General features: G+C 41.7%; 1 protein-coding gene across 2 annotated transcripts in view; it reads right to left on the minus strand.

Annotated features, from left to right (window-relative positions):
• Positions 1–13,519: 13,519 nt before the first annotated feature.
• The window catches only part of ndst2a (N-deacetylase/N-sulfotransferase (heparan glucosaminyl) 2a), a 34,408-nt gene continuing 21,983 nt past the window's right edge, over positions 13,520–25,944 (minus strand). For both annotated transcript variants that reach the window (XM_008281518.1, XM_008281517.1), the window contains exons 6-15: positions 23,957–24,142; positions 23,415–23,543; positions 21,950–22,132; positions 21,561–21,657; positions 21,357–21,480; positions 20,112–20,286; positions 19,836–20,006; positions 18,444–18,553; positions 18,145–18,247; positions 13,520–15,767 (exon numbers count right to left, since the gene is read on the minus strand). In XM_008281518.1, the coding sequence (XP_008279740.1) occupies positions 15,642–15,767; positions 18,145–18,247; positions 18,444–18,553; positions 19,836–20,006; positions 20,112–20,286; positions 21,357–21,480; positions 21,561–21,657; positions 21,950–22,132; positions 23,415–23,543; positions 23,957–24,142 (1,404 nt within the window). In that variant the 3' untranslated portion in view covers positions 13,520–15,641. The remainder of the gene's footprint in view (positions 15,768–18,144; positions 18,248–18,443; positions 18,554–19,835; positions 20,007–20,111; positions 20,287–21,356; positions 21,481–21,560; positions 21,658–21,949; positions 22,133–23,414; positions 23,544–23,956; positions 24,143–25,944) is intronic.

Genomic DNA, 25,944 nt, shown 5'->3' on the forward strand with positions numbered 1-25,944 from the left:
ATGCTATCCAAACAGCAGTAAGTCTGCAGCAGTGGAAATTTAGATTTATTCATTAAAAGTTTATTTAAGTTTTGTATATTAGGGTACAAAGGCCTCATTCGCAATGTAGCTGAGAAAGAAAATGAAAGATGCTGGCACACACATGAGAATTTTGGGAACAATGAAAATAAAAATATTAGAAGACAACGTTAATAAAACAATAAAAACATTCATTGCAAGTTTAAGTCATAAAACAAATGAGTCAACTAAAACAACAGCAGCTGGAAGTTAAATAAGTAATTAAAATTCTGAACTGATATAGGAATAAAAATTAATCCAGCTTTAAATTGTTCTGCAAGGTTGCAGGTGCACAGGGAGTAAAACTGTATTTCTCAAATTCAGTAAAAACACCCTATGCCTGCAGTGTAATCCAATCATTTGAGCATGTATGTTAAGGATACATACAGCAATATAGTAATGTAAGAGGGTCAAAAACCATCAAGGGCCTTACAAATAAATAAGGCTCAGCGTCTGTCATGCCTTACTGAGAGCGAAGGCCACTCAACCTCAGCATACAGCTCACAATGATAAGTATTACTATGATCATCAGTAATAAATCCTAATACAGAGTGATAAACAGCTTTGAGGGCTTATGCGTTGCTGTTGATGCATACGTGTACAAAATGTCACCATAAGCCAATCCTGATAGAAAAGTTTCAGCAAAATCTGGCACAGGTGTGGGAAATTTTCAGACATTACTACATTCATGGAAATGATTTGCAATATTTCTGGCTCCTGAATTTACCTCACTAGAGCTGGATCCTGTGGAACCAGACCAAAGACTTTTACAGTTCTCTCTTTTGCACACCATTCGCAAAATCAGGAACACACCCATGAACATATAACAGACACATACATAAACAGATGCAGTGAGATACCCGTACATACATGTGCGCACACGCACAAGCACACGCACACACAGATCAATATGTTTCTCAGAATACAAGAGGGTTTGGACATTTTCATCCACCAGCCTACCTCTCGCCGTGATCTACTTGCTGCCGAGTCTCTATCCTCCTGTTGTCCTCTCCTTTTTGGATGCTGATCGGTAGAGTCTCTTATAAAGCCCTCATCTTCCTCCTCCTTGTCTTCACATCCACAGGTGACCTCTCTCCCTCTCTCTTTCTTCACTCTGCTGCCCGTGATCCCTCTCTGCTCTCTCTCACAGCCTCCTTTTGTCTCAGCTGCCTCTGGCTGTGCACAAGATGGAGGAGACTTTGAGATAATCCTCTTCTACATCTGATTACAAATGTGAGGATGCAATCTTCAAGATCCTGCTCTGTAGCAAGAGAGGAGCTGGTTAGTGGTTGGCTTATCCAGCTGTAGTGGGAGATGGATAGAGGGGGAGGGGGAATGATAATGAGAGGAGATAGACAGCCAGCGTCATTGTCTCTCTGCTTGGGAAGACGGGAGCCGGGCTGATGTATAAATGAATGTGCTGAGAGAAAAAAAGAAAATGGCCCCTTTCTCTCTCTTCATCAATTTTCTCCAGACCTTTCTTTTGTCTTTACATACACATATGTACACTCTGACCTCAGTTAGTGCTTTAGTCGCTTACTCTGTCGATTTCTCACTCAACCTCCCAGCCACCCTCCCACTCTCCATCACTATCCCTGTTGCTATGGAAACTACACTACTCAATGGGTGCAACTGCATGTTTTTTTCAGTAGCAATAAGACAGAGAGCCAAAACAATTTCACACATCAACTTACTGCTTTTTATGTCAATATATGTTGGAAAACATGGACACCAAAGATAACAACATGTTAACAGGTGGCTAGTGCTGTAGACATCATGGACATAGTTTCAGTGATACCACCATCATGATCAGCTGTGATAAATCCTGGAATTTGGACTAAACACCAGCAACTTTACTGGAGAGGAGAAATCAAAACTTGGTCAATTGAGAGGAAGCCTTGATGGAGCTGAGCTGGCAACAGCGAGTGGTAACCATGGCTGACTGGGATTGGTTGAAATAACAGTCAGCATTGTGAGACAGTTAGATGTCTGTGTGCCTTCCAGCTCATATCCGCGTGGAATGGAGCAAGATAGTTGGGTGTGGAACCTCAATTTAATATAAATCATGAAGCCAGTTTGAGAGAGGGGGTAGGACTGAAGTCTCTGAAGGAGTTTCATATTGACACAAAACAAAAAAGACACAAAATAAAAAGATAACACAATAGATCAAAGCAAAACTCAAAAAGTGTCACGGATAACTAGGCAGGTTGACACAAATGCAGAATGACACTCAGGAGGCGTGGAGTTAGGAAAAATGAGGTTTATTGCAGATACTGAGGTGAAAATGATGGGATTGAAAAAACAAGGCGAGGGTGCTACTGGTAGTGAGCAAATTGTCCAGGAAGTCACGGAGAAGACTCGGGTTTGGTGCAGGTGGAAACACAGACGGGGAGCGGGAACACAGGAAGAATCCTCAACGAAGGAAAGGCGGTCTCACTGACACTCGGAAAGAGGCACGAAGGGAGGCTCGGAGGAAACTCGGAGGAAACACTTGGGAGGTGGCTAGAAGTCACCATGTATGGCAACACTCAGGCAAAGAGTGAGTGGTGAGAGCTCCTCTTATACACGGGGTGATGAACTTAATGAATCGCAGGTGTGTAACCCACACACCTGCAGGGAATCAGTCACAGAAGGAGTTCCTCCAGGACGCCCTCTGGTGGACACCTGGAGGAGAACATAAACACAGGGGCTAAAATCCGCCATTCCCTCACAAAAAATGTTCTTTGATGGCTTCAAATACAACACAAATGCAGCTAGATGTGTCAGATAGCAGACCCCATGTTTAGAACTGACTCTACTTGCATCCATCTATGATGTTAGACTAGAGGAGTCACTGGTAGAATGACAGGTTTAACACGAGGTGAGCACCATCATTGATAAGGGCTATGCTGTATAAGTTCCTCCACACCAACTGAACCGTGATGAGAGCAAGGTGTTCTACATACCACACCACAGTGTTTATCACCCAAAAAAGGAAAAAGCTGCGGGTGGTTTTTGACTGCACAGCCACCTACCAGGGCAGATCTTTAAATGGAGAGTTGCTACAAGGGCCTGACATGACCAACACCCTGGTTGGTGTCCTCTTGAGATTTCGTGAGGAACCTGTAGCATTAATGGCTGACATCGAATCGATGTTTTATCAAGTTAAAGTGACGGAACATGATGCTGACCTCCGATGTTTTCTTTGGTGGCCTGATGGCAAGTTGAATGAATCCCTGAAGGAGTTTAGAATGACGGTGCACCTCTTTGGAGCCACCTATTCACCAAGTGTAGCTTCATATGCACTCAGAAGAACCGCTGAAGATCACAAAGCTATGGCATCTCAAGAAGCCGTCCAGACAGTTCTCTGCAACTTTTATGTAGATGACTGCCTCAAAAGCGTAGCAACTGAAGATGATGCAGTGACCTTAGCCCAGAATCTTCAGACCTTGTGTGCCAGCGGGGGCTTCACTTTAGCTAAGTGGATGAGCAACAGCAGGAATATGTTGCTGTCAATTCCAGAATCAGGTGAGTGAAGTAAAAGACCTGGATCTGAGACATGATATGTTGCCAGTTGAAAGAACCCTTGGAGTTTGGTGGGACACCGAAACTGACAACTTCACCTACCAGATAAAACTCCAAGATAAGCCAATGACCAGAAGAGGGATTTTATCTGTTGTCAGCTCCATCTATGACCCTCTTGGCTTCTTGGCTCCCGTCATCCTGCCTGCTAAACTTCTGCTGAAAGAGCTCTGTATAGAACAACACGGATGGGACGAGAACATTTGTGAGAAACATGCTGCAGATTGGAAAAGATGGTTAGAGGATGTTACTCACCTCTCCAGCTTCAAGATACGTAGACATTTGAAGACTTTGGATTTTGGATCCACTGCTGCAGCACAGTTGCATCATTTTTCAGACGCCTCAGAGTACGCATATGGCACTGTGTCTTACTTGCTGCTGGAGAACAATGAAGGCAAGAAGCACTGTGTGTTCCTTATGGGAAAGTCAAGAGTGGCCCCACTCAAGTTGGTCACAATCCCTCGACTTGAACTGACGGCAGCAGTCGTAGCAGTTAAAGTAGACAAGATGCGACAGCAAGAACTTCAAATCCCACTGCAACAATCTATCTTCTGGACGGATAGCACTACAGTACTCCGATACATCGACAGTGAAACCGCTCGTTTCAAAACGTTTGTTGCCAACCGGATTGGAATGACTCAAGAAGCAACCAAACCATCACAATGGAAATACATCAGAACAACAGAGAACCCTGCAGACCAAGCCACCAGGGGCCTGAAAGCTAAGAGTTTGGTGCAAGGGGGGACATGGATCAGTGGGCCAAGCTTCTTGGTCAAAAGTGAAAGTGACTGGCCAGAACAGCTGGAGCAAAGGGAAGAATGCCTCTTAAATGATCCAGAAGTCAAGAACAAAACTGCAGTCAAAGCAGTCAAAGTCAAAGAAACAACTGAGCCAGTGGATGAATTGGTAAACGACTACTCAGACTGGCACAAATTGAAAAGATCTGTGGCCTGGATTGTAAAGGTAAAGGAAACTCTTTGGGAACTGAGAGAGGAAAGAAAGAAGCTATCAGGAACAATCAGTCAAGCTGAAAAAGACCCTGAGAAGCAAAAGACAAAATTAGAACAACACATGAAGAAGTACAGAAACTCTATGGGAAAGAGAACACTTACCCTTGATGATCTAGTTGCTGCAGAGTCAAAGATCATCCAGTTCAGCCAAAAACAGCAGTTTGGAGAAGTAATCAAGCTTCTGCAGAAAGACAAACCGCTCAGTCGCAGCAATCAGCTGTTCGAAGACCTCAGGATTTTTCTGGAACTTTCTTTGCAAACAGCTATGCGCTGTTCTGCCACACATCGGTTGTTGGGCATTTTGTCATCTTTTTTCTTGAGTGGCAGTCCAATACTGTAATGTCCACTCTCAAACACTGTCGTTTTTGCACAGACTCCATAAACTGCTTGTCTTCTTGTGACATCTCTTCCATTTCAGAATATCTTTGTTCTGGAAAATCAGTGTTGTACTGTTCGACCAGTAGCCTTTCGATCTCAATCATGGATGTCCTGTTTACTGAAAGATGAGGTGTCTCATTCTTGGAGTCTTGCAGCTTCTTACAGGTCCATTCACCACCCAACCAATGACAGTTTTCACAGCATAAGGCCCTTCGTTTTGACTGTTAATAATGCGCCATGGCTCCAATCCTCCTGAACAGTTAGCCCCAATAAGGAGACCTATGTCTGCTTTTATCTCTGGCAAACTTACTTCTCTGAGATAAGACCACTTCTGGATATCTGAGTGCTTAGGTATGTTTCCAGAGTGCACTGGTATCTTTTTGTGTGTAAACACCTTTGGCAAGTCAACAAAGCTGGTATCTTCCCATCCGCACACTTCAAGGTCTGAGATTGCTAAACTGTTCATGATCTTTGTTTCCTCAGGTTCATCTTGCCCCATGGTGCTGAGAAGTATTGGAGTTGGCTTTCCTCAAACACAGTTTTCTTTGCAGGTCTTCTGTACAGAATGTTGCTGTGCTTCCCAGGTCTAAAAATGCACAAGTTTCAACACACTTGTTGTTCTTCTTTGTTTTAACTTTCACCGGTACTATTGACAGCACACATTCTACCTCTCTGGCCCCAGGTTGGCCACAAGACTGTTGCTAAACAGAAACTTGTGCACAAGAAAACTCATTTCCATGAGCATCTTCCTTCTTTTCAGGAATGACTGAGCCTTCTTCTCTTTCTATGGGCAGAATTTCAGGATATTTCAGGGCACATTCTTTACATTCAACTTTCTTTTTACAGATTTTGCTGAGATGGCCAAGAACTAAGCATCTGAAACATAAGCATTTTAATTTCAGGAAGTCCACTCGCTCTTTGTAGGGCTGACCTTTGATTTTACTACACAAAGCAAGAGTGTGTGACTGCTGGCAGTACAAGCATGGCTTCTCAAAGGTGCTCACAGCTTTGCTAGTTGTTGCTGGCTTAGCATGTGTCTCTGTATTATTTTTGTTTTCCGCAGAAACGTTGGTAGCAAAACTGCCTCCACGGACTTGTTTCTTTGCTAAAGGCTTCTCTTTCTGTTCAGTTTTTCCACCTGTGCTTGGGCGACTGTCTTGTATGTTACCAAAGTGGGGATCTGAGGTTATTTTGGCTTGACGGTCGATGTAACTCACCAGGTCAGCAAACTTTGCTCTTCTGCCACCTCGTTCTTTGATATCAAAAGCTTCAGCACGCCATCGCTCTTTCATTTTGTATGACAGTTTTGATACCACTGTCTGTAAATTGGTCGGGTATTCAGTGTCCTTCATGGTGTTAAGACATCCGATCAGAAACACTGCATAAGCAGTTAAAGCCTTGGCATCATCAGATTTCACTTGAGGTCATATTAGTGCTTTATCAATGTATGCGCTGGCGATCTTAAGTTCGTCCCCATATTGCTTTTGAAGCTGTTTCTTTGCTTCATGATAGCCTCTGCTTGGTATCAAGTGGGTCCAGCTGCGAACAAGCTCTTGGGGTTCACCAGCTGTAAACTGTTCCAAGAAGTACAGTTTATCTTGGTCATTGTCAGTTCTCTGATCTATTGCATGTTTGAATGTTCTTATGAAACCTTTGTACTGTAAGGCATCACCTCTGAACACTGGAATGCCCTTTGTTGGTAGCTGGGATAGCTGCTGTTGTTTCACAAGGAGCTCAGTAATTACGTTCTGTTTCTGCATGACAGCTAGTATATCATCACCTCTGTTGGTTTGAGTGTTGAGCTGATAACTTGATTCAGGATGAGACAGTGACAATGTTTCATTGGTGCTGCATTGGTGATTGCATGTGTATATTTGCAGTAGCTTGTGATGATATTATGCTCACCTTCTCTGTCTTCACAGTTGCGGATGGTAGTTTTTGCATTGATGTATAGCTACTTCAACCATCTTCAGAGCTTTCATATTCTTTCAGCAACTTTGCTTGACTTTCAGCCAATGCAGTTTTCAGCTCTAACTCCTCTTTGTGTGCTTGGATTCTCGCAGCCTCAAACTCAAGCTCTTGCTTTTTCTTTAGTGCTGCTGCACGCTCTAACAGGGCTATATGTTCCTCTTCTTGTCTTGCTCGTGTAGAAGAAACATGTGATGCAGCTGATGCTCGACTTCTTTTTGAACTACATACACTAGCATTTTCAACTCTTCCAATCCCTGCCTGTGAAACGCTGTCACTGGGTCCAACAGTATCTTGCAGGCTGTCTGTAACATCAGATTTTCCTCGCTGCTCATTTTCATTTCATGGTAGCAGCGTAGACTCCTGTTTAGTTGCAGTCCAAGTTTTAGTTTTTATCATAAACTCTCTGATTATTGACATTTTAGGCTCAACCCAGGTCTCTTGGTCATATCTTTTTTCATCTTCTTCCAAAAGATTAGCAACTTCTCTATTGCAACTGTGAAACTCATTCACCAACAATGCTAATCATTTTCCATTGCATTCTGCACATTCTGGAGATTTTTAGCATGGCTCATTAATGTCTCAAGCTCTTTAATTTTGCTTGTCAGTGCTCCTAATTTTCATCTCCTCACTGCAACACATCTCCGTAATTTCCCCTCTAAAGCCCTTTCAGTTAGCTTATGGGACCTACCCTGCTCCGTCACATCCTCCACGCTCGTCTGTTCCTCTTCATCAGCCATCATACATGTTGCAGAGTTAAAGCTCTAGTTGCATGCCGAAATTCAAAGCCTCTCTTTCAGGGGACTTCTTTTAATATACGTGTGCAAACAACTTCTCCAAAAACGGCCAAACTCTGTACTGACTGAATAAAGGCTTGCAGTAAGTTGCTTGTTTGCAGGGAGAAACTCATGCGGCTTGTTTTGGAGCAGGACGGCTCGTCTTCGTTTCATTGGGCTTAACTATTTTCTTTGTGCATCCAAAAATCTTCTTATCTTCATAATAATCAAAGACAAAAATAAGAGTACCTTTTCTTGTAGAAAACTCTGGAGGATGCCGTCTTATTGTAGCTGATCTCCGGACCGTTTCACTCCCGCAGCAAGTTATCACATCCTTCAAACATACAGGTGATCCCAATGAAGCTCCGTTTCGTGAGTTTTTTGACTAAATGTAGCGGCACTCTGTTCCATTCTTCATTTGTACCATGTTTTAAAGTCAGTCTAGCAACTAGTATTTGAAATGCGAGTGAGATGAGTTCTTCTTTTTAAATGGTTTAATAAAAAATATCAAAAATTGTACAGACTCACACGGTCAAAAAACTATGTCGCTTCAAACGTCTCTGGCTTCAATCTGACTAATAAGCCTCATCAACTGCATCACAGTGATGCAACATTACTTAATTGGAAGCACAAATCAAACTGTTTTTGAAACTTAACAGGAACAAGTTCTGCATTTATTAAACATATTCTTTTAAACCATAATGAAATTCTCAATTTTCAATATTAGCATTTTTACCTTCAACTAAGTTATTATCAAATGTAAAATAATAAATTTGGCTCTAACAGTCTCCACTTTACCTGGTGAAGTGTCTTAAGATGATGTATGTTGTGAAGTGGTGCTATATAACTAAATAAATGAATTAAATTGGATTAAACCTGAAACATGGAGGTGTTGGAATGCCCTGGTGTTGGAGACCTCCAGCTAGCATATGTAGGTTCTTCAAAATTCAAATAAAGGTTAACAGAGGACTTTCATTGTACATACACATCACCGATTCTTCAATAAATACAAACACTGTGGTACTAATGTAACATCATGCCCACACAATTAAATAATCCAACATGCATGCACTTGCTCAAGAAAGGAGAGGCAGTCAGGTACCAGTATTACCACAGTTAGCTGCTCAGATCAGAGAGAACAAACTGAGCCTGAGAGACACCTCTAAAAGAAAAAGATGAGACAGGTAGGTGAAAGAGCTGGAGAGTGAGTGGAATGCTGTTGCAGACATTTTTCGATGTAATGCATACCTTAACTGACTCTTCCCTCAGTGTACCTCATGGAGGACACCTGCCTGAGATGGAGCTACTGGGCAACCAAGAGGATACCTGCCACTCACGCTTTTCCCAGGATGCCTCTCACAGAACAGTAGCCCACACAGAAAATTTAGCTGTAGAAAGAGGAGCGTATTTTTTTCTACACCTCACCACCGGCCCAGACGTATACATTTACAACTAAAATGTTTTCTCTTGGGCTGCAAGGTGGCGCAGTTGGTTAGCACTGTTGCCTCGCAGCAAGAAGGGTGCTGGTTCACGTCCCGGTGGGAGCACCGGGATCTTTCTGTGTGGAGTTCTCCCCGTGCAGCGTGGGTTCTCTCCGGGTTCTCCGACTTCCTCCCACAAGTCCAAAAACACGTTGAGGTTAATTGGTGATTCTAGATTGTCCGTGGGTGTGAATGTGAGTGTGCTTGGTTGTCTGATGGACTGGCGACCTGTCCAGGGTGTCCCCTGGGATATGCTTCAGCCCCCCCGTGACCCTAGTGAGGATAAAGCGGTGTATAGATAATGGATGGATGGATGGATGGATGTTTTCTCTTGAGTCTGGGTCATGAATTACCATGTTTCCAGAGCTTCTTAAATGTCAGTCACTCACACCATTTGCACCTCTTATCCAACAGTTTCAGCCTTGATGTGTTCAACTGGAGTAGGCAGGATTCTCTGTTTCTGTTATCGGAGCAGGCATTAACATCAACAAAGTCACGTTCACCGTGCTGGACAGGATCCACTGTTAAAAGCATGTTAACATCAAAATCTGTGCAAAAAAATCTGTTGAAAAACCAGAATTGACTTTGGTCACTGATTCCACATGAGCATTTTTCTGCCCAAATATTGTTTAATATTCACACTAGTCAGGTACAGAAACCATGTCTACCTAATCTTAGTAATGTTCATATGGACAAATATTCCACAGCTCACCCATTATTAGGTGTAAAAATGTAGTTTGTGCTGAGGCTAGTGCTAGAGTACGAAGCCTTGCAGTCATTTGAATCAGAATGTTGCTGAGGAACAGGGATATGCCTCACAGATTTCATGGCAATCTTTCTATTACTCTGTGAGAAACTGAGTGTGCAGTGTTAACATTGTGGTCCAGGTGTGGTGTTAGAGGAAAACCCATGTAGTGTTCAGAGGGAAAAAAATGAACCTCAAAAACAAACATGAAGTGGATTCTAAACACAAGCCACACCTCGGGTAGACACATTTTCATTTCAGGTTCTGCACAGTACACAAATAAGTTCACAGAGCTTTGCAGAAGCAGCAGCTGGCCACATCTTATGTTTGTGAAGTGAACTATATAAAAATAAAGACTATGGAGATTACTGTGCTACAAATAGTCCTCTTCAAGTGCAAATTTACAACCTTTAACATTAACTGCATTGTTTTCTGGCTACAAAGTGTGGCCCAGAATAAAACCTAGACATGATTTCTAGCACCATTTAATTTTAAGCCAAACACTGAAAGTTCTATTTTTTAAATAACAGCTTTTTCTGGCTTTTCAGATACAACCACTTAAACTCAATGCCATGTTACCCACCGCCTTAATTCAACATTGTTTATAATGTTTTACTATGCAGTTTACACAAAATGAATACACGCTTTTTTCAGTGTCCAGCTGTATTATTTAGAAAACATTTATCTCCAAATTATCTTTGAAACAATACTCATGACCCCACTTGCACCAAGATTATATTTGTGTGGTACTTAGGGATATAAAAAGTGTTTTAAACGTCTCTCTGAGTCAGAGAGTGATGGGTGGGGGTGGTGGACAGCTGTGCACAGATTAAGGCTAAGATTTTCTTGGAGCAGCTGTGTGTTTGTGTGCAATGTAATTTGCTCGCAAATAATGTCTCTTGGACGTATTAAAGTTTATTTCGGTGTATTTGTAGTACATGTGTGCAGTTATTTTGGAGGAGCGATCCATTATTTGTTTCTTTCATTATGACTCGATCTTAAGTGCTGTATGCTGAGAGCTGTCTGTTGCTCTGATTCCAAAGACAATATCGAGTTTTAGAGGCTCTGCTGTGTTCAGGCTTTGCTGCAATGAAGGCTGATCATGCACCAACCAATCAGCCCCACAGCAAGGGAAGACGGAGACACTGTCATTTTGATGTACTTGCAAAACCCTTCAGTGACCTGACTTACAAGACCCTTACCATCTAACAAAAGCAACCATTAAAATTTAGCTGGTGGCACACTTACCACAAGGGGAGCTATTTAGCTGTCACATGAGGGTTACACTTCATGGTCCAATCCCAATCCCCACATTCACAGACTTCATTCATTCCTAGTGGAACCTCCTTGATCTCCAATGCACTTGTGGGGCTTCTTTCATTTTTTTACAGACTCCCTAAAGTGCATTGAAACATTTGAACCTTTACAGTGGATTTTGGAGAGACTGCACTGGACGCCAGGAAGTTGGCAGAATGCATCAGCTAGCAGGCTGTTCAGCTGCTTGAGTGTGTTGACTGGCAAACGATATAAACATAGAATTAAAAAGAAACATGATTGAGAAGCTGCATGTCAATCATTTGTCCTTCAGTTGAGTCCTGAGCACCATCACAGCTGTTGGGATAGTTTTTATGCAAACTAGCAGCTAGCAATATAATAACAAATGATGTCTCTGGTATCCACAAAGGTCTGTCTGCACCAGTGACGTGCGGTGCGGTTCATGGCTAGTGAGGCTCTGACTTCATCAGAATCTGATTTACAAATATATGCACTCTACACAGTCTACACACACATATTTGCCATTTGATTAGCAGCAGTTTACGGGTTATGTTTCATATCTACATTCTTTACACATAATTATTGTGGTCTTACCTTTACCTTTAAATGAAGTCCATGCGCCTCTCCTTCTGGACAAAAATATTTGTTATTTTTTTGTAAAAGTCTCCTTATCTTCCTTCGCTGCACTTGACTTGCTAACTGTATACCGTACCTAGTCTAGCTTGCTGTCACTTACTCTGCAGCCACGGAGTCACAAGAAGCATGTCTGGGATCAGAGCGCCCCCTGCCATGAGGCAAGAGAACTGCCTGCCTCACCTAGAACCTCTTCTCACCATTTATGATCGCTCAGGACATGAAACATGTTACACACAGTTGGTAAAAAAAAAACAACAAAAACAAAACACACTTTAAATTATTATATACATCAGCTGAACTATGGAAAATCAGTTCATATATTAAATATTTTTGAACCATGTTATTGGCGACATCCAGACAGCAGCACCTCACTGCTGCCTCACTTGGATTGCGCAATCCCTCACTGCGCTGGCTGCCATGCAGTGACAGCCTCAGCATGGCAGCCAGCGCAGTGAGGGATTGCGCAATCCAAGGTGAGGCTCAGTTTGCTGCTGCCTCACCGGTTTTCTTTCAAGCATTTGAATGGGAAATTTCGAAAATTCAGTGATTTTTAAAAATCATCAAAATTGACAAGACTAAATGAAAAAAAACCAAAAAACAACAACTTTATAGTACAAATCACTGGATAAATATAACCATTTAAATTATTTTATCATTACATATTTTTTCTTTCTGTGATGTCAGGTGAGGCTCTGCCTCACCTGCCTCCCCTGACCGCACGTCACTGGTCTGCACGTCCTCAGAAGGAAACTCTAATATAATCAAGGCTGAATACTGGCCTTTGAACTTTCCCATGGTAAAATTATCAAGTGCACAAGGGCACTGATGCAGACTTTTCAACACTATGTGTCTCTTCAGTGAGCTGAATATCTTCAGTCTTGAGACTTTTTCATGTTTGACATATAAATGTGGTTGTTCTCCCGTTACACCAAATGTACACTGACCAAGCATAGAGGGTTCAAGGAAGAAATCTACAAGATGTATCGCTCAGTGACAGCACCTGGCTGCTCACTGTTGTGGTTATAGATGGATGATCACTACAGTAGCTAAAACATGGAGCACTAAGCTGAGCAGCTACTCAAACTTTGACTAAAAAACAAGTTCATATTCGCCTTTAATAATATGGCAGAGCCTTGTTTCAAAGCACTGTGTGCTGTGACAAGAATGTGTTCATTTCCTTACTTTCTGGTTTAGTGCTCAGAATGGGACTGAGCCACTTCACCAGCTGGAACTAAGAAGGGAAACAGCAGCAGCGACAGTTCTGCTTGTAGTAGTGTGTCCTGGACTCAGCCTCTGCTGTAGAGCATAAAACGTTGCTTCCCTGTTATTTACCGATGTAATGCTCTCAACATTAAGCTGTCTATCCCGACTCCCACATATTCTACTGTGGCTTATCTTGACAAAAATTGTTTTTTCCACATATTCTCACCCAGGCACTTGGTCACTTAAGGGTGCCACAGGTGAAAAACAATAAATAAGACACTGAAATGGAAACTTTTTCATTGCCACTTTGATATTATTACTATTTCTGTAGACAGCACTGAGGCTTTGGCTTTTAATTGCAAAGCTTTATAGTTGAATCTTTCTACATGGACATGAGGGTGAGCGAGGAAAACAAAAAAACCCAGATCATTCCAACCTCTTTATGTGTTTATTAGCGATAATACAGTGTTGGCCTTTTGACAATTATACAAAACAAACAGAAAACAACAAGACAGCAGCTTCTGATTGGTCTGTGTTTTGGCTCTGATGTCTGTTTTCTTGTCCTGTGACATTTGTGGGTTTTATCCTCAGATGTTAATAAGAGTGTGAGAGGGAGTAACGTGTGTTGGCTTTCAGAAGATACTTGACAAACAGGTTTTTTTCTTTTCTGAGGCTGAACACTCCTCCTGGCTGAGGTGCTTTTTGCCCTCTCACAGTAAAACTCCCTAAAACCCCGCAGTAGGTTTGATAGCTGTGGTCCAGGGCTCTGCCTCATGACCACATCCAGTCAGGATCAGTGCAAACTATTTATCATTATTTAAATGGTATTTTTGAATGATGACAAAAATAAATAAACACTTTATAGCCCCAAAATAATACTGTTCCTAATGTCAACTGTCAATCTGAGCTTTCAGACAAAATAAAAAGCCTGATTTATAAACTGGAGACATAAAGTTTAAAAAGTTGTGACTATTTACCAGGCAATAAGGCTGCTGCTTCAATTTTATAAAATCTCTCTCTGGTGGCTCCTCCAACTTTGCAGAAGTGCAATACTAAATCACTAGAATACCCCTTTAGAAAAGATTCAATGGACCATTTTTATCTGATTTAATGGTCCTCATTACAAAACGTGATTCTCTTGAAAAACGTTCCAACATTACTCTTGTCCCATCAGCTTGGTATACACAATGACTACTTACATGTTGAAAGGCAGTGGTGTCCAGCCAGAGTCATTAAATCAGACGACAAAACAATGCTGCTTTACCTCGACACTGGATTCTCAATGTAGCCGATTACACCCACGATGTTATAAAGAGCTCAAGTAAAATCTTAACTTTCATGTTGCGTCCAGGTACCAAAACTTCTCTCAAAACAATACGATGTCATTTGTATTAACTCAAACAGATAAAAATCCTGGTCTACAGCACAACTATTACTCAACAGTATTTTGTGTGGTTTACTCCATTTGGATTCACATAGATGGTGTGTGTGTGTGTGTGTGTGTGTGTGTGTGTGTGTGTGTGTATATATATATATATATTTTCAATGGCATATAGGCTAAAAGCGATGACATTGCAAGTTTAAAACAAAGCTGGAGAATGCAAGGAGACCTTAGCTACAGTGGAGAACAGTGTGTCATCAGTCAAAAACCATCGTTACCTTTGCAAATAAGCAAAGTATAATAATAAAACTGCTCACTGACAGGATTTAAGTGGCGTGCACAGCTTGGACCACACCTGTGTTTTAGTCATGTGCCAAATCTAAGCACGTGATATTCACATTGACCTGTCATTATGAGTTAAATCCATTTTTAAAATGTGTCACTGGGACTGTGACTGGGAAAACTGAGGATAAAGTGGAACACAGCAGCCCGATAGCTTGCTGGTCCTGCAGGCTGATGTATGTCTAACAGTAAATACTGGATGAGGATGCGTGTCTGTGCTGCCTGCTGTAGGATGCTGGCTCCTCTGCTCGTCTCCTGCCCCCAAACTCACATATACAACCCGTTTTAAAACTGGACTGCTTTACAATCGAACCTGTAGAGAATGTCGAGATGTGCATGTGTCTGTATTTGTGCATGCTTGTCCTGTATCCAGTCTTACACTCCACATCCACAGAGTCTCACCCTGTGAACTTCTCTCCTCATATTAAGGCTATCTGACCTGTCCTCAATGCCACAAACCTGCGAGTCACCCAGTCCACTAGATTCATAGCTAATGTATTCAGTGTGAGCCTCATCCAACACACTGACCAACAGCATGCAGGCTGCCCGGTGCCTGTGAGAGGTTGGCAACAGATCAGGAGGAGGGAATTCATTGATCTTTTTCAAACAGTGACCAACATTTTAACAAAGATCTCATGTTGCACAGTCTTCATTTTTCCATGGAACAGGAGCACTGGTAAGATCAGCTAAAACCTTGTAGCTCTTTCAGTGTGCGCTGCTGTTGATTCCAGATCAGGTAGTCCAGTCTAATCCAGAGCTAAATGGCTCAATCACAGACTCCGGTCCAGCTGTTCTGTGTAGTGTTTGCCTGTGTGTGGACAAGTGGCCTCAGCTCCAGCTGGTACTCTGAAGTTCTTGGCGGAGCCAGGACGGCAGTGGTTGGCCCAACCGATTCAGCAAACGCAGCAGCTCCATGTTGTGCTCACGGTAATACTCTGCCAGAAAAGTACGCATCTGTGCGCACACAAACACACACAAGCATACAAAAGATTGGAAAAAGTGAGTGATCTGGAGAACTACAGTATAAATAACTGCCATGACAATCTGTTGTCTCTATGAATTAAAAAAAATCTATCATTGAATGGCAGCATTTCCCAAGTGTTGCTGACAGTATTTCTTCTCTGGTAGCTTCTGACTGGTGTTATTTTTTGTCAACAAATCCCTTCATACCAAATATATGCAAGTCCTCCAATATTTTTTGACATCCTGACTCTATCTGTAACCTCTCCCCTCCAAACCCACTGGTCCTAGTGAAAATGAGTTTTGTTTAAAAAGCTCAAGACATTTCAATTTTCAAGCACTTTGGTAATTTCCCAATACAGGTGGATAGTGTAGTTTTAATCACATTTCCCTGAAGAGGAGCAAATACTGCATTTGCTGGGAACTCTTTTCGGGAGTGGATTGATGCGCATTTGGTGCTCTTCTGTGGCACCTCCCTAAAGACCAAATACGCTCGTCTTCAACCCTGGGTGGATGTGAGCCAGAGCAGCTTTGCATAATTCACAGTTCAGCTACAAGTACAGTAGAACCTCTACATACGATTGCTCAAACATACGAATTTTCCAACATACGACGAGAAATTCGATCCAAAATTTGATCCAACATCCGACGTTAATATCCAACATACGACGTGCGTCAAAGATTCGACGCATCTCTATGCGCGCGCTGCCGTGTGCAGCATCCATCAGTTCTCGCATCTCCTGCGCAAAGTGAGGGAGAAAGTGAAAGTGTAGCAAAGAAAAGCAAGCCTCAAGTAAGTGAAAGTGAAGAGGCTGAAGATGTAAATTAAAAAGAAAAAGTTAAAAAAATATATATATATATAAATATATATATATACAAAAAAAAAAGAAAATCAGAAAAACAGAAAAAAAATACTATATATGTGTGTATATATATATATATACACACACACACATATATATATATATATAAAAATAAGCTAAGTTATTTTAAAGTTCACGTAGTGTACGTATAGTCATAGTGTATCTCAGTCGCAACCTCTACCTCCTCACCGACCGTCTCCTCCTCCTCCTGCAGCACCAAGCCTACACCTCCGTTCGCCTCTACTCTAAGGTAAAGTGACAATAAAAACCCTTTTTCACTGATTATTTCTTCACAATGTATTTCTTTTTGCATCTATCTCATATAATGCATTTGTTTTATTGCTATGTGTAATTATCTACAGTATCTATTAAGGAATTATCGTAGGATTTTTAGGCTGTGGAACGAATTCAATGGATTACAGTGTATTCTTATGGGAATATTTGATCCAACATACGATCATTTTAACATACGACGTAAGTTCAGGAACGAACTAAATTCCTATGTAGAGGTTCTACTGTATAACCTCATGCTGCTGTCCCGTCAACTAGTTAGGAGTCAACAACCCAGTATGTGTTTGCATGCTTGGCCAACAAAGCTAATTGTGAGAGAACAGAGTTCTCATCATGATAGTATATGATGCTTCACATATGGATGCTGCTGCAAAGAAATGGCACATTCTAAAATGTGGATGCTGCACACACAAACCTTTAACTCGGCACAACCAGCATTTGCAGTGCTCTGGCTGTTTTCTGTTGTCACACAGTGTTACACCAGCTCATCTGATGTGGCAGTAGTAAACAGTATCATGTCTGGGCACATCCATGGAAGGTGTCAGGTCGCATGTTGGGGGTGCTGGGGTCAGCTGACTATTTAATGAGGGAGGAGTGTGCCAGTACTCCCAGAAGCTATGAATGCTCTGCTGATCAGTCAGGAGTAAGCCCACTGCTGGCTCATGCTGCTCCTCACTGTTTTTCCACTCACACTTTCAGCTCTTTTGAGTTATTCTCTTGTGGTATAGGCGCTGGAGCAGGGAGTTTATTACACGGTGACTTTTCTTCTCTTCTATCATTTGTTTTTGTCAGCATAAATGGAGATTCCCTCCAACAGCTCACAGTGTGTCACAGCATTATATTCAACAACAAAATGCAGAAAGCCACTGGTTACTAAAAAAGGTGTGGTGATACATTTTGTGTACATCAGTTATATGCTGGTACACCTGTGCAGCCTCTTAGTCTGGAGCAATGCTTAATCTGAACTTGGATTAGGTTCTCCAAGACCTGCATGATGACCATGGCCTTCAATCATTACATCACTTGGTTCTTGTCCATTTAAGCTGTTTTTGGTGATGTCACTATACTCTCAAATCTCACTTTGTAACTTGGTGTGTAATTTGTTAAATACTACTGATAGAACTGATGGTGGAAACATTTTCAAAATATGACACAAGTTTTAATAAACCACGCCAGACAATGAGGGAAGGCAGTGACAGTGTAAGGTGTAGCCATACCTCAGAGCTCATGTCTGGGTACCTCCTGCCTTTACTCTTCCCCAGACATTTGGCTCGGCCTCCCTCCACTCGCTGACACCAGAAGCCTTTGCTGTCATCATACCTGCAAACACATTGTATGTTATTTTACAATTCTGCCAACACCTTCCACATGCGTTATATGGAAACACTGCTTGGTTTCATGCTGTTTTTGTGATTTCAGGCTAAACATTTAACTGTCCCTTTAATGACATTGTTTTTTCTAGATGAATGGTGTGTACGTGTATGGTTGTATGTGCCCATGTGAGTGTGCTACAAACATTAGAGCCTGGGTGTAGTTGAAGATGGGTGTGACACCAAGGAATCTCTGGATTCCCTCCATCGCCAGTGCCGGGTTAGAGCGTAGCAGGGCTCCGTCCACAATGTGCAGCTGAACACATGCAGAGAAAGAGTCAGTGTCATCCGTGACTCACATCAACAGTGGTGGTTGATATTTTAAGGAACTATAACTGCTGCCATGCAACTAAAAAGTGAATTGTATATTTTGAGCTCTTAGGACCGAGCTAGTCCTCCTCATGCACTACTAATGGATATATAATGACAATAACATACAGAATACTGAATTCAGCTCTTCAGAAACGATGCCATCAATAAGCCCGTATGGTTAAACACATAGAGGTGCCAACTGAATGTTTGCTGGGTAATGATTCTACATTACTAGAGGGATAGTCATTAAAAAAAAAGGTGCCAATATAAACATAACTCAAAGAAGTTGTTGCTCCATGTTTATTACATTGCTCACAAGGTTGTTGTTGTGAAGGATGTTGTCCCTGATGCAAATATGTTTGCTGTGTATGTTGGACTTCTGTTTGGATAATGTTGCCGTATCCACTGGGTGACAGCTTGTGGTATTTCACTCAGGTGTACTCTGTCTATTTGTTTTATTGGTCAGTAGAGTTACATGATGTTGCTGGAGGTCTGACGTCATTTTCCTAAGTAGAAATTAGGCACGGCCGACATGTGGGCAGTCAATTCTTTATTTTCTTCCCATCGAGTGGTCTAGAAATCAATGCTTTCAAGGAGGAACGAGCATGAGAATATGAACACTCTCTCACACACACACACACACACACGCACATATATAATTGCAAAGTACATTATTTTGTACTTGTCCTAAAATACAATAACAAAGGGAGTGTTTTATTTGTACAGTGTAATAATAATATCTGGTTTGGATTTGAAATCACTGGATCACATGACATGAAAGTTCGGTGTAACTACTGTGGCTGGGGCCAAGGGCTTGGCACTGAGCTCACCGTCCTCTTACTGCAAACACTGAGAGGAACACAACAAGACAGCGGTGCTTGATTCACAGTGGCCGGTCAAGAATCCAACCTAAAACCAACTTCACCGAGCTACATCCTGCTCGCGTGTCCTGTGTGTGTGCGTCGTTGCCAGAGCACTCTCAGTTTCACCTAACCTGGTAAATGGTGTAATTAGACTTGCTAAATCGAAACTGTGTTGGGAGATCTCTGAAAGGTGGGTGTCGTAAAATGAAGCATTAATAAAATTATAGCACTTCCATTCATCTCTTCTAGTTTGATATGTAATGTAATGAAACCTGCTACTGACTGTGACAGTACAGTCGGCCTTTTGCACAATGTGAATGTCAACTTGTTGTTGTGCATGCTCGAAGCTGTAGAGTGTGTTACCTGGCTAGGCTGGTAGTGTTGCAGCCAGCGTTCGAGGTGAGCAGCATAAGTGCCAGGATTAAGGCAACGTCTCTGAAGGGCCAGCAGATCCCTGGGGGCTGAGGGGCCTGCTGTCACCACAGCATGGAAAGTGTTGTTGAGGGCTGCAGGATCCTGGTGGGCCCTCTGATGCTGTCACACACAAAACAGTAAAGAAGGTTTAAACTGTTATAAGGAGCATGTACAGTGTGACAGTACACAGTTGTGTATGTGTGTGCAGAGTGTGATGGCTGTCACCTGGTACCAGGAGTAAGCCCTATCAGATGGATTGATAAGCACTGCTAGGATTTTGGCTCTGGGTAGCAGGGCAGCAGCTCTTTTAGGTGCTGCCTCTGTGTCAAAGTAGTTGGCACTCTTTTCAAACATGAAGTCTGTGCTGACATTGGAAGGGAATGGGAAGAAGTCCATATACCTGAGAAGAACAGAAATATATCAAATAAAAAAACATTCACATCCATGGACCATTTCTTTTTTTTTTTATTTTAACTTAGTGTCATATCTAAGTAATCATAATTCAGTTGGACAACAGACTGTTTGATGTCAAAGTAAAGAACAGATATCCTAATTAAAACTTTGTAAAAACGGGCAAAGGCATATGTGTGTATTCTCCACTGAGCAGCAGTGTGGCAGAGAATACTTTGGCAGCATCACAGCCCATGTTTCTTTACTAAGCTGTCCAGGCTCTGTGAACCAACAGCCGTTTGCCACACACACTGGACCTGACTGAGGTCTGGCACTTGGTTCATCAGGACTTAAAAACTGTTCTTTTAAGTTGGTTTTATGTTTCTTTTTTTGTTAATCGGTTGTTCATGTAGTCTTCTGTGGGTATCTCTGCCCTGGCAGCTGCATGCAGGTTTATTTATGAGACTTGTACTACAAATCAAGTTCAACATACAAGGATATCTTTTTGTTATCTGGCTTCGCTACATCTAACATGAAGCTGGTTATCAACCCATGTTGTTTGAACCTTGCTATGAGCAAGAAAGGGGTAGTGTTGGCACCAGATGACCAAATGCAAACATGACAGGTCGAGAGGTGTATATTTCTCGCTAAGAGAACAAAGTACAATGCTACACCAATATGAGGAGTTTTAAAAGATAACACAGACTAAAAGCAGCACAGCTGCTGCAACCAAAGCAGGAAAGAAAGCTGGCAAAAACGTGTTTACTGTGTGGATGCATAAGTCAATACGCTTATCAATATCACTTCTCCATCGTTTTAGAAGGCTTTAGTGTGTTAGTCATAATGAGAATTCTACTACTCTACAAAGTCCTATAGAACAATGAAATAGCTTTGGCATCACTTGCAGTTTGAAAAAGTAAAAAAAAAAAACAAAAAAAAAAACTTATAGCCAAGCAGGAAGAGACCACTGATTACACAGTGACCCTTTCTATGAATTTATGTCTCCCCTTAAGCCATTGCAGGCACCTGTTCAGCCCCCCTCCCCCCACCATCTACAGCGTGTGTTTGTTCTGGCTTTACCAGTCAATCCCATTGTCATAGTTTGCTCCACTGAAGAACTGGATTTCCTCAAAGGTGGTGGGGCTTGGGAAGGAGCTGGTGATTGCTGGGTGGAGGCTCAGGAATGAGTGAAGCGCTGTGGTGCCTTTGAGTAAAAACGTATATAATAATGAAGAGACAGATATAGAGTAAGACAAAGACAAAGGTACAGGTATAGTGCAGTACCTGTTTTTTGTGGTCCAATGATGAGGAACTTGGGGAGTCTGTCACAGGTCTTTTCTTTAGACCAAATATCTTTGTGTCTCTTGTCATGACAAGGATTCTGAAAAAAAAATGTTGTTTGCTTTTCCTTTTAATGACATCAAGTGTTACATTCATTCCACAACATGGTTTAATTCCAGTGGTCCTCCTACATGTAATAATGTTTAATGCTTAATTGATTTACAATGAGTAAACTGCTGATTATGATGTAAAGTTTGGGGAAAAAAGTGGACTTTGACACCAACAACTTTCATTCTGCTGAAAAACACATTTTATGCAAAAATCTGTAAATACAATTATTATTGACAACAACAACAACAACAACAACAACAACAATAATAATAAATACCCACCTGCCAGAGTGGATCTCTCTCCTCAGGGAAGATCTGGAAGTATTTCTCAGCAAGTTGGATGGGGGGCAATGTCTGCAGCCTGAGGTTCGTCCAACACTGAACAAACTTCACCAAAGACTCAAAGGTGTACAGACCCAGTCGGTCGTTGCCATAGTTAGACAGGTGGGTCATGAAGATGCTGACCTGAATGGAAAAGACACAATGCACTTTTAGTTTAATTTATCTGGAGCTGTTTGTTGAACAACAAGTTCATAAACTCAAACCAGCAGGAGTGCAGCTGAGTCAAAATTAGCGAGGTGCTGATCAACAGTGGTTAAATCGACCTACTAACAACTATAATTGAACAGACAGCAGCGTTGCTTTTCAGATAGTCATAGCAGGATACATATGATTGGTTTTAACTGAGAAATGATCAGCATCTGACCTGAATAACAAAGAAACAGTGACAGATCTAAACCAGTGCATCATTACATTATAAAATACATACAAAAGAGATACGAAACAAACTCCAAATACGACGGGATATTATAAAATATACAATTCAATGCTTTCGAGAACTGGAAACAGGACATTTTACATTTAGTTGCATGTCATGGATTAAAGCATTTGTAAATTTCTAGTCTAATATCTGTATGTCAAATAGTTCAAGGAGAACTAAAAAAGAAAAGGGTGCAACTGTTCAGTTAATTACAAGTTACAGGTGCAGTGTTTACAGGATGGATGACCTGCTAGTTACAGATGACAGGTAGCTTAAGGACAATTCTTGCTTTCCCCACCTGCAGGCATGTGCCAGGAAGACAAGTGGCTTATTTGGTGTGAGAATAGAATGTACGAGGAGAGTCTCTGCCATTCACACCTTTAAAATTCATCATTAACTGAGTTGTAATTGAAGTGGTCAGTGGCAGGCTTTGGAAGTGCTTTGACTTGTATCTGTTTTCTATTGATGGAGCCCAGACACAGTGAAAAGTTTCACCAGAACCCACTGTGCTCGGCACACCTCAGGAATATTCACTAACATAATACTACAGCTCAGTTTGAAAGTAGCTGCTGTATCTTACACAATACATACAAACAATCTTAAATATGTGATGAAACAGAGGAGTTCTGTAACAAAAAAAGCAAGAAATACCATACAAAAAAGAGATTTGTGTATCAGGTTCATTTTGATGGTTGCAGGGAGGGAAAGTAGGCCACATTTCCTAAACAAGACAAACTATAGCTACTGGTTTATGCGTTTAGGAAAATTCCTATTAAAATGAAATGTTGCATGTGTCCTGGTTATAATAACAATTATTCATGACTAAATCAGAGCTTCAAAATGCACAGCTACACACAGTTTTGCATTTTAAAATGAATATGCCACCAGGTCAAGTCTCCTCAGCTTATTGCATTCATGTCTCAAGCTGAGTAAATCCAAGTTGTTCTACATGTCTTTATTTTGTGTGCATAAAATTGGTTTTCTTACAGGGTTGAGGAGGACAGTGAGGAAGAGTTCTCCTCCTCTGATGCTCTTGTCTAGTTCCTTTGAACCTCCTGGGTATTCATTATAGAAAATTGTATGGGTAAACAGACCACACGTCTGCCTGGGCAACACCTGAAACACACAAGAAAATCCTTCATTAAGTGGTGTTTGTTTGGGTTTAAGTAGAGAATCTAAATGTTATATTCATGACCCTCTAACTGACTATCAGCTAGAAATGCCTGCACTGTTGCACATTGTACTTGCGGTTTATCCCCACAGTGCAACAAAAGGTAAAAATCATAACTGTCCCTGCTCACTAAAATGTCTTTGTCTCATAAAATATCATGTTGCAAGACCAGTTTCTTTCCTTCTACAAAAAGGACTTTTCTAGCTCTGTAATACACTGTGCCCCAGTGACTATGCACCATGGTTCTGAATGTGCAAGTCTCTGTTTTTAGCTGGAAGTACTATTATTTTAGATGTAATACTGATGCATATGTGATATACTGCTGATGCTAAGTACTGATCAAGGACAGATGACTGACCTGGATCCCATTGTGGATAAAGCCACGGCGGTATCGAGCTGGCCTCAGATGGGGGTATTCCTCAGTGCTGGTCACCTTGATTCCCCACACAGACTTCCAAGCATCATAGAGTTGGGTGTGAACTGGGTAAACCCCAGAGTGGTGCGGAGCTACTGCATAGCCCATATCTGTTGGGATGCCATGCTCCTGGAAAGAAGAAAGTGTGGAGAGAGGTCAGAATATGGACACATGAAGAGGCAGCAGGGAGACAAGCAAGAAGAAAGAGAAAGCTGTGGTCAGGAGGAAAAGAGCAAGGAGGCAAGCTTTGCACACCAGAGGCCTGTACTATGAAGCAGGATTTGGGATTATCATAGTAACATTAGGTTTACTTGTGGATTTTTTGGTACTATGATGGATGTTACTTCTTACCAGGGTACATCACAATGGTAACTTATGCACTCAGTTCCAGAGAGCAGATCAGCACGTATAAAAGCACCTCCAACTCTGGGAAAATGTCATCTGCATTCTCAGAAAATCTACTTAAGTGTCTTATTTGCCTCTGTAGAGAAATATAATCTTAAATAGAAGCTGACAGGAGCAGCGCACTCAGTGGTAAATCTCGAGGTGGTGGACTCTGTATTTACATCAACAAGTGGTGCAAAAATGCCAAGATTGTATCAAGTCATTGCACTCCAGATATCGAGCTTTTGACCTGCAGACCATTCTACCTACCCAGGGAATTTACTGTTGTTGTCATCTCAGCTGTGTACGTGGCCCCCAGTGTGGATTCTAAGGTGGCCATGAATGTGGCCTTTTTGTTTTCATTGTGATAATTATGGGTTATAGTTCATGAAAATTGGGTATTCAGTATCTCAAATAAATAGAACATTTGACTTTCAGTTTGAGTAAAATAATTTTATATAGTATAAATGCAGGGTACCTCTGTCTACTTCAGTATATGGAACTACAATCACTGAAAAGTCTGCTGAGTTGGAAGTTGTCCAGAAGAAGATCACTGACTCCCTCCACAAGGAGGACGGACCACAGAAGGTCACTGCTGAAAAGGCTGCTATATTAAAGTATGACAATGAAAAACTGATTGGAAGGGGAACGTGTGGCAGGAAAAGTATGATAATTTAGGGTGCCATGGTTAGCTGACCATGATGTTACTGCAGTTGATTGGGCAGCTGACACCAAAATACAGTGGAGCTGAAGGCTGCTATCAAGGCGAGCAGGGCTTCAGTAACACCTCAGGAGATCAGGCTGATGACCTTCATATCATGCTGATGCAGTAGTCCATCGTAAAGGAGCCCTAACTGATGTAAATGTACTTGTCAGAAGTTGAACACTTCCATTTTGTAAATCCTTTTTTTGATTGATTTAATTAAGTGTTCTAAAATTTTGAGAAACAAGATTTCTGATTTTCATGAGCTATATGACAATGATTCAAATTAAAACAAAAAAGGCTGGAAATATTTTACTTTACATGTAACAAATCGGGCTGCAAGGTGGCTAGGTGGCTAGCACCATTGCCTCACAGCAAGAAGGTTGCCGGTTCGCATCCCGGTGAGGACGTCTGGGATTTTTCTGCATGGAGTTTGCATGTTCTCCAGGTGCAGCGTGGGTTCTCTCCGGGTTCTCCGGCTTCCTCCCACAAGGTCCAAAAACATTTTGACATTAAGTGGTGATTCTAAATTGTTCGTAGGTGTGAATGTGAGTGTGCTTGGTTGTCTGTCTCTAAGTGCGGCCCTGCGATAGACTGGTTACCTGTCCAGGTGAACCTGCCTTCACCCTGAGTCCGCTGGGATAGACTCCCAGCCTCCCGCGACCCTAGTGAGGATTAAGCGGTGTATATATATATATATAATGGATGGCACCAACAAGAGCTTTAAAAATGTATGGTGCCAGTCAGAAACATAAATTATGTTTTTTTGCATTTGAAAATTGTGGTAGAGACCTGTCCAGGGTGTCCCCTGCCTTCGCCCTAAGTCGGCTGGGATAGGCTCCAG

This window comes from Stegastes partitus, unplaced genomic scaffold (assembly GCF_000690725.1).
Source record: "Stegastes partitus isolate 25-593 unplaced genomic scaffold, Stegastes_partitus-1.0.2 Scaffold235, whole genome shotgun sequence".
NCBI lineage: Eukaryota > Metazoa > Chordata > Actinopteri > Pomacentridae > Stegastes > Stegastes partitus.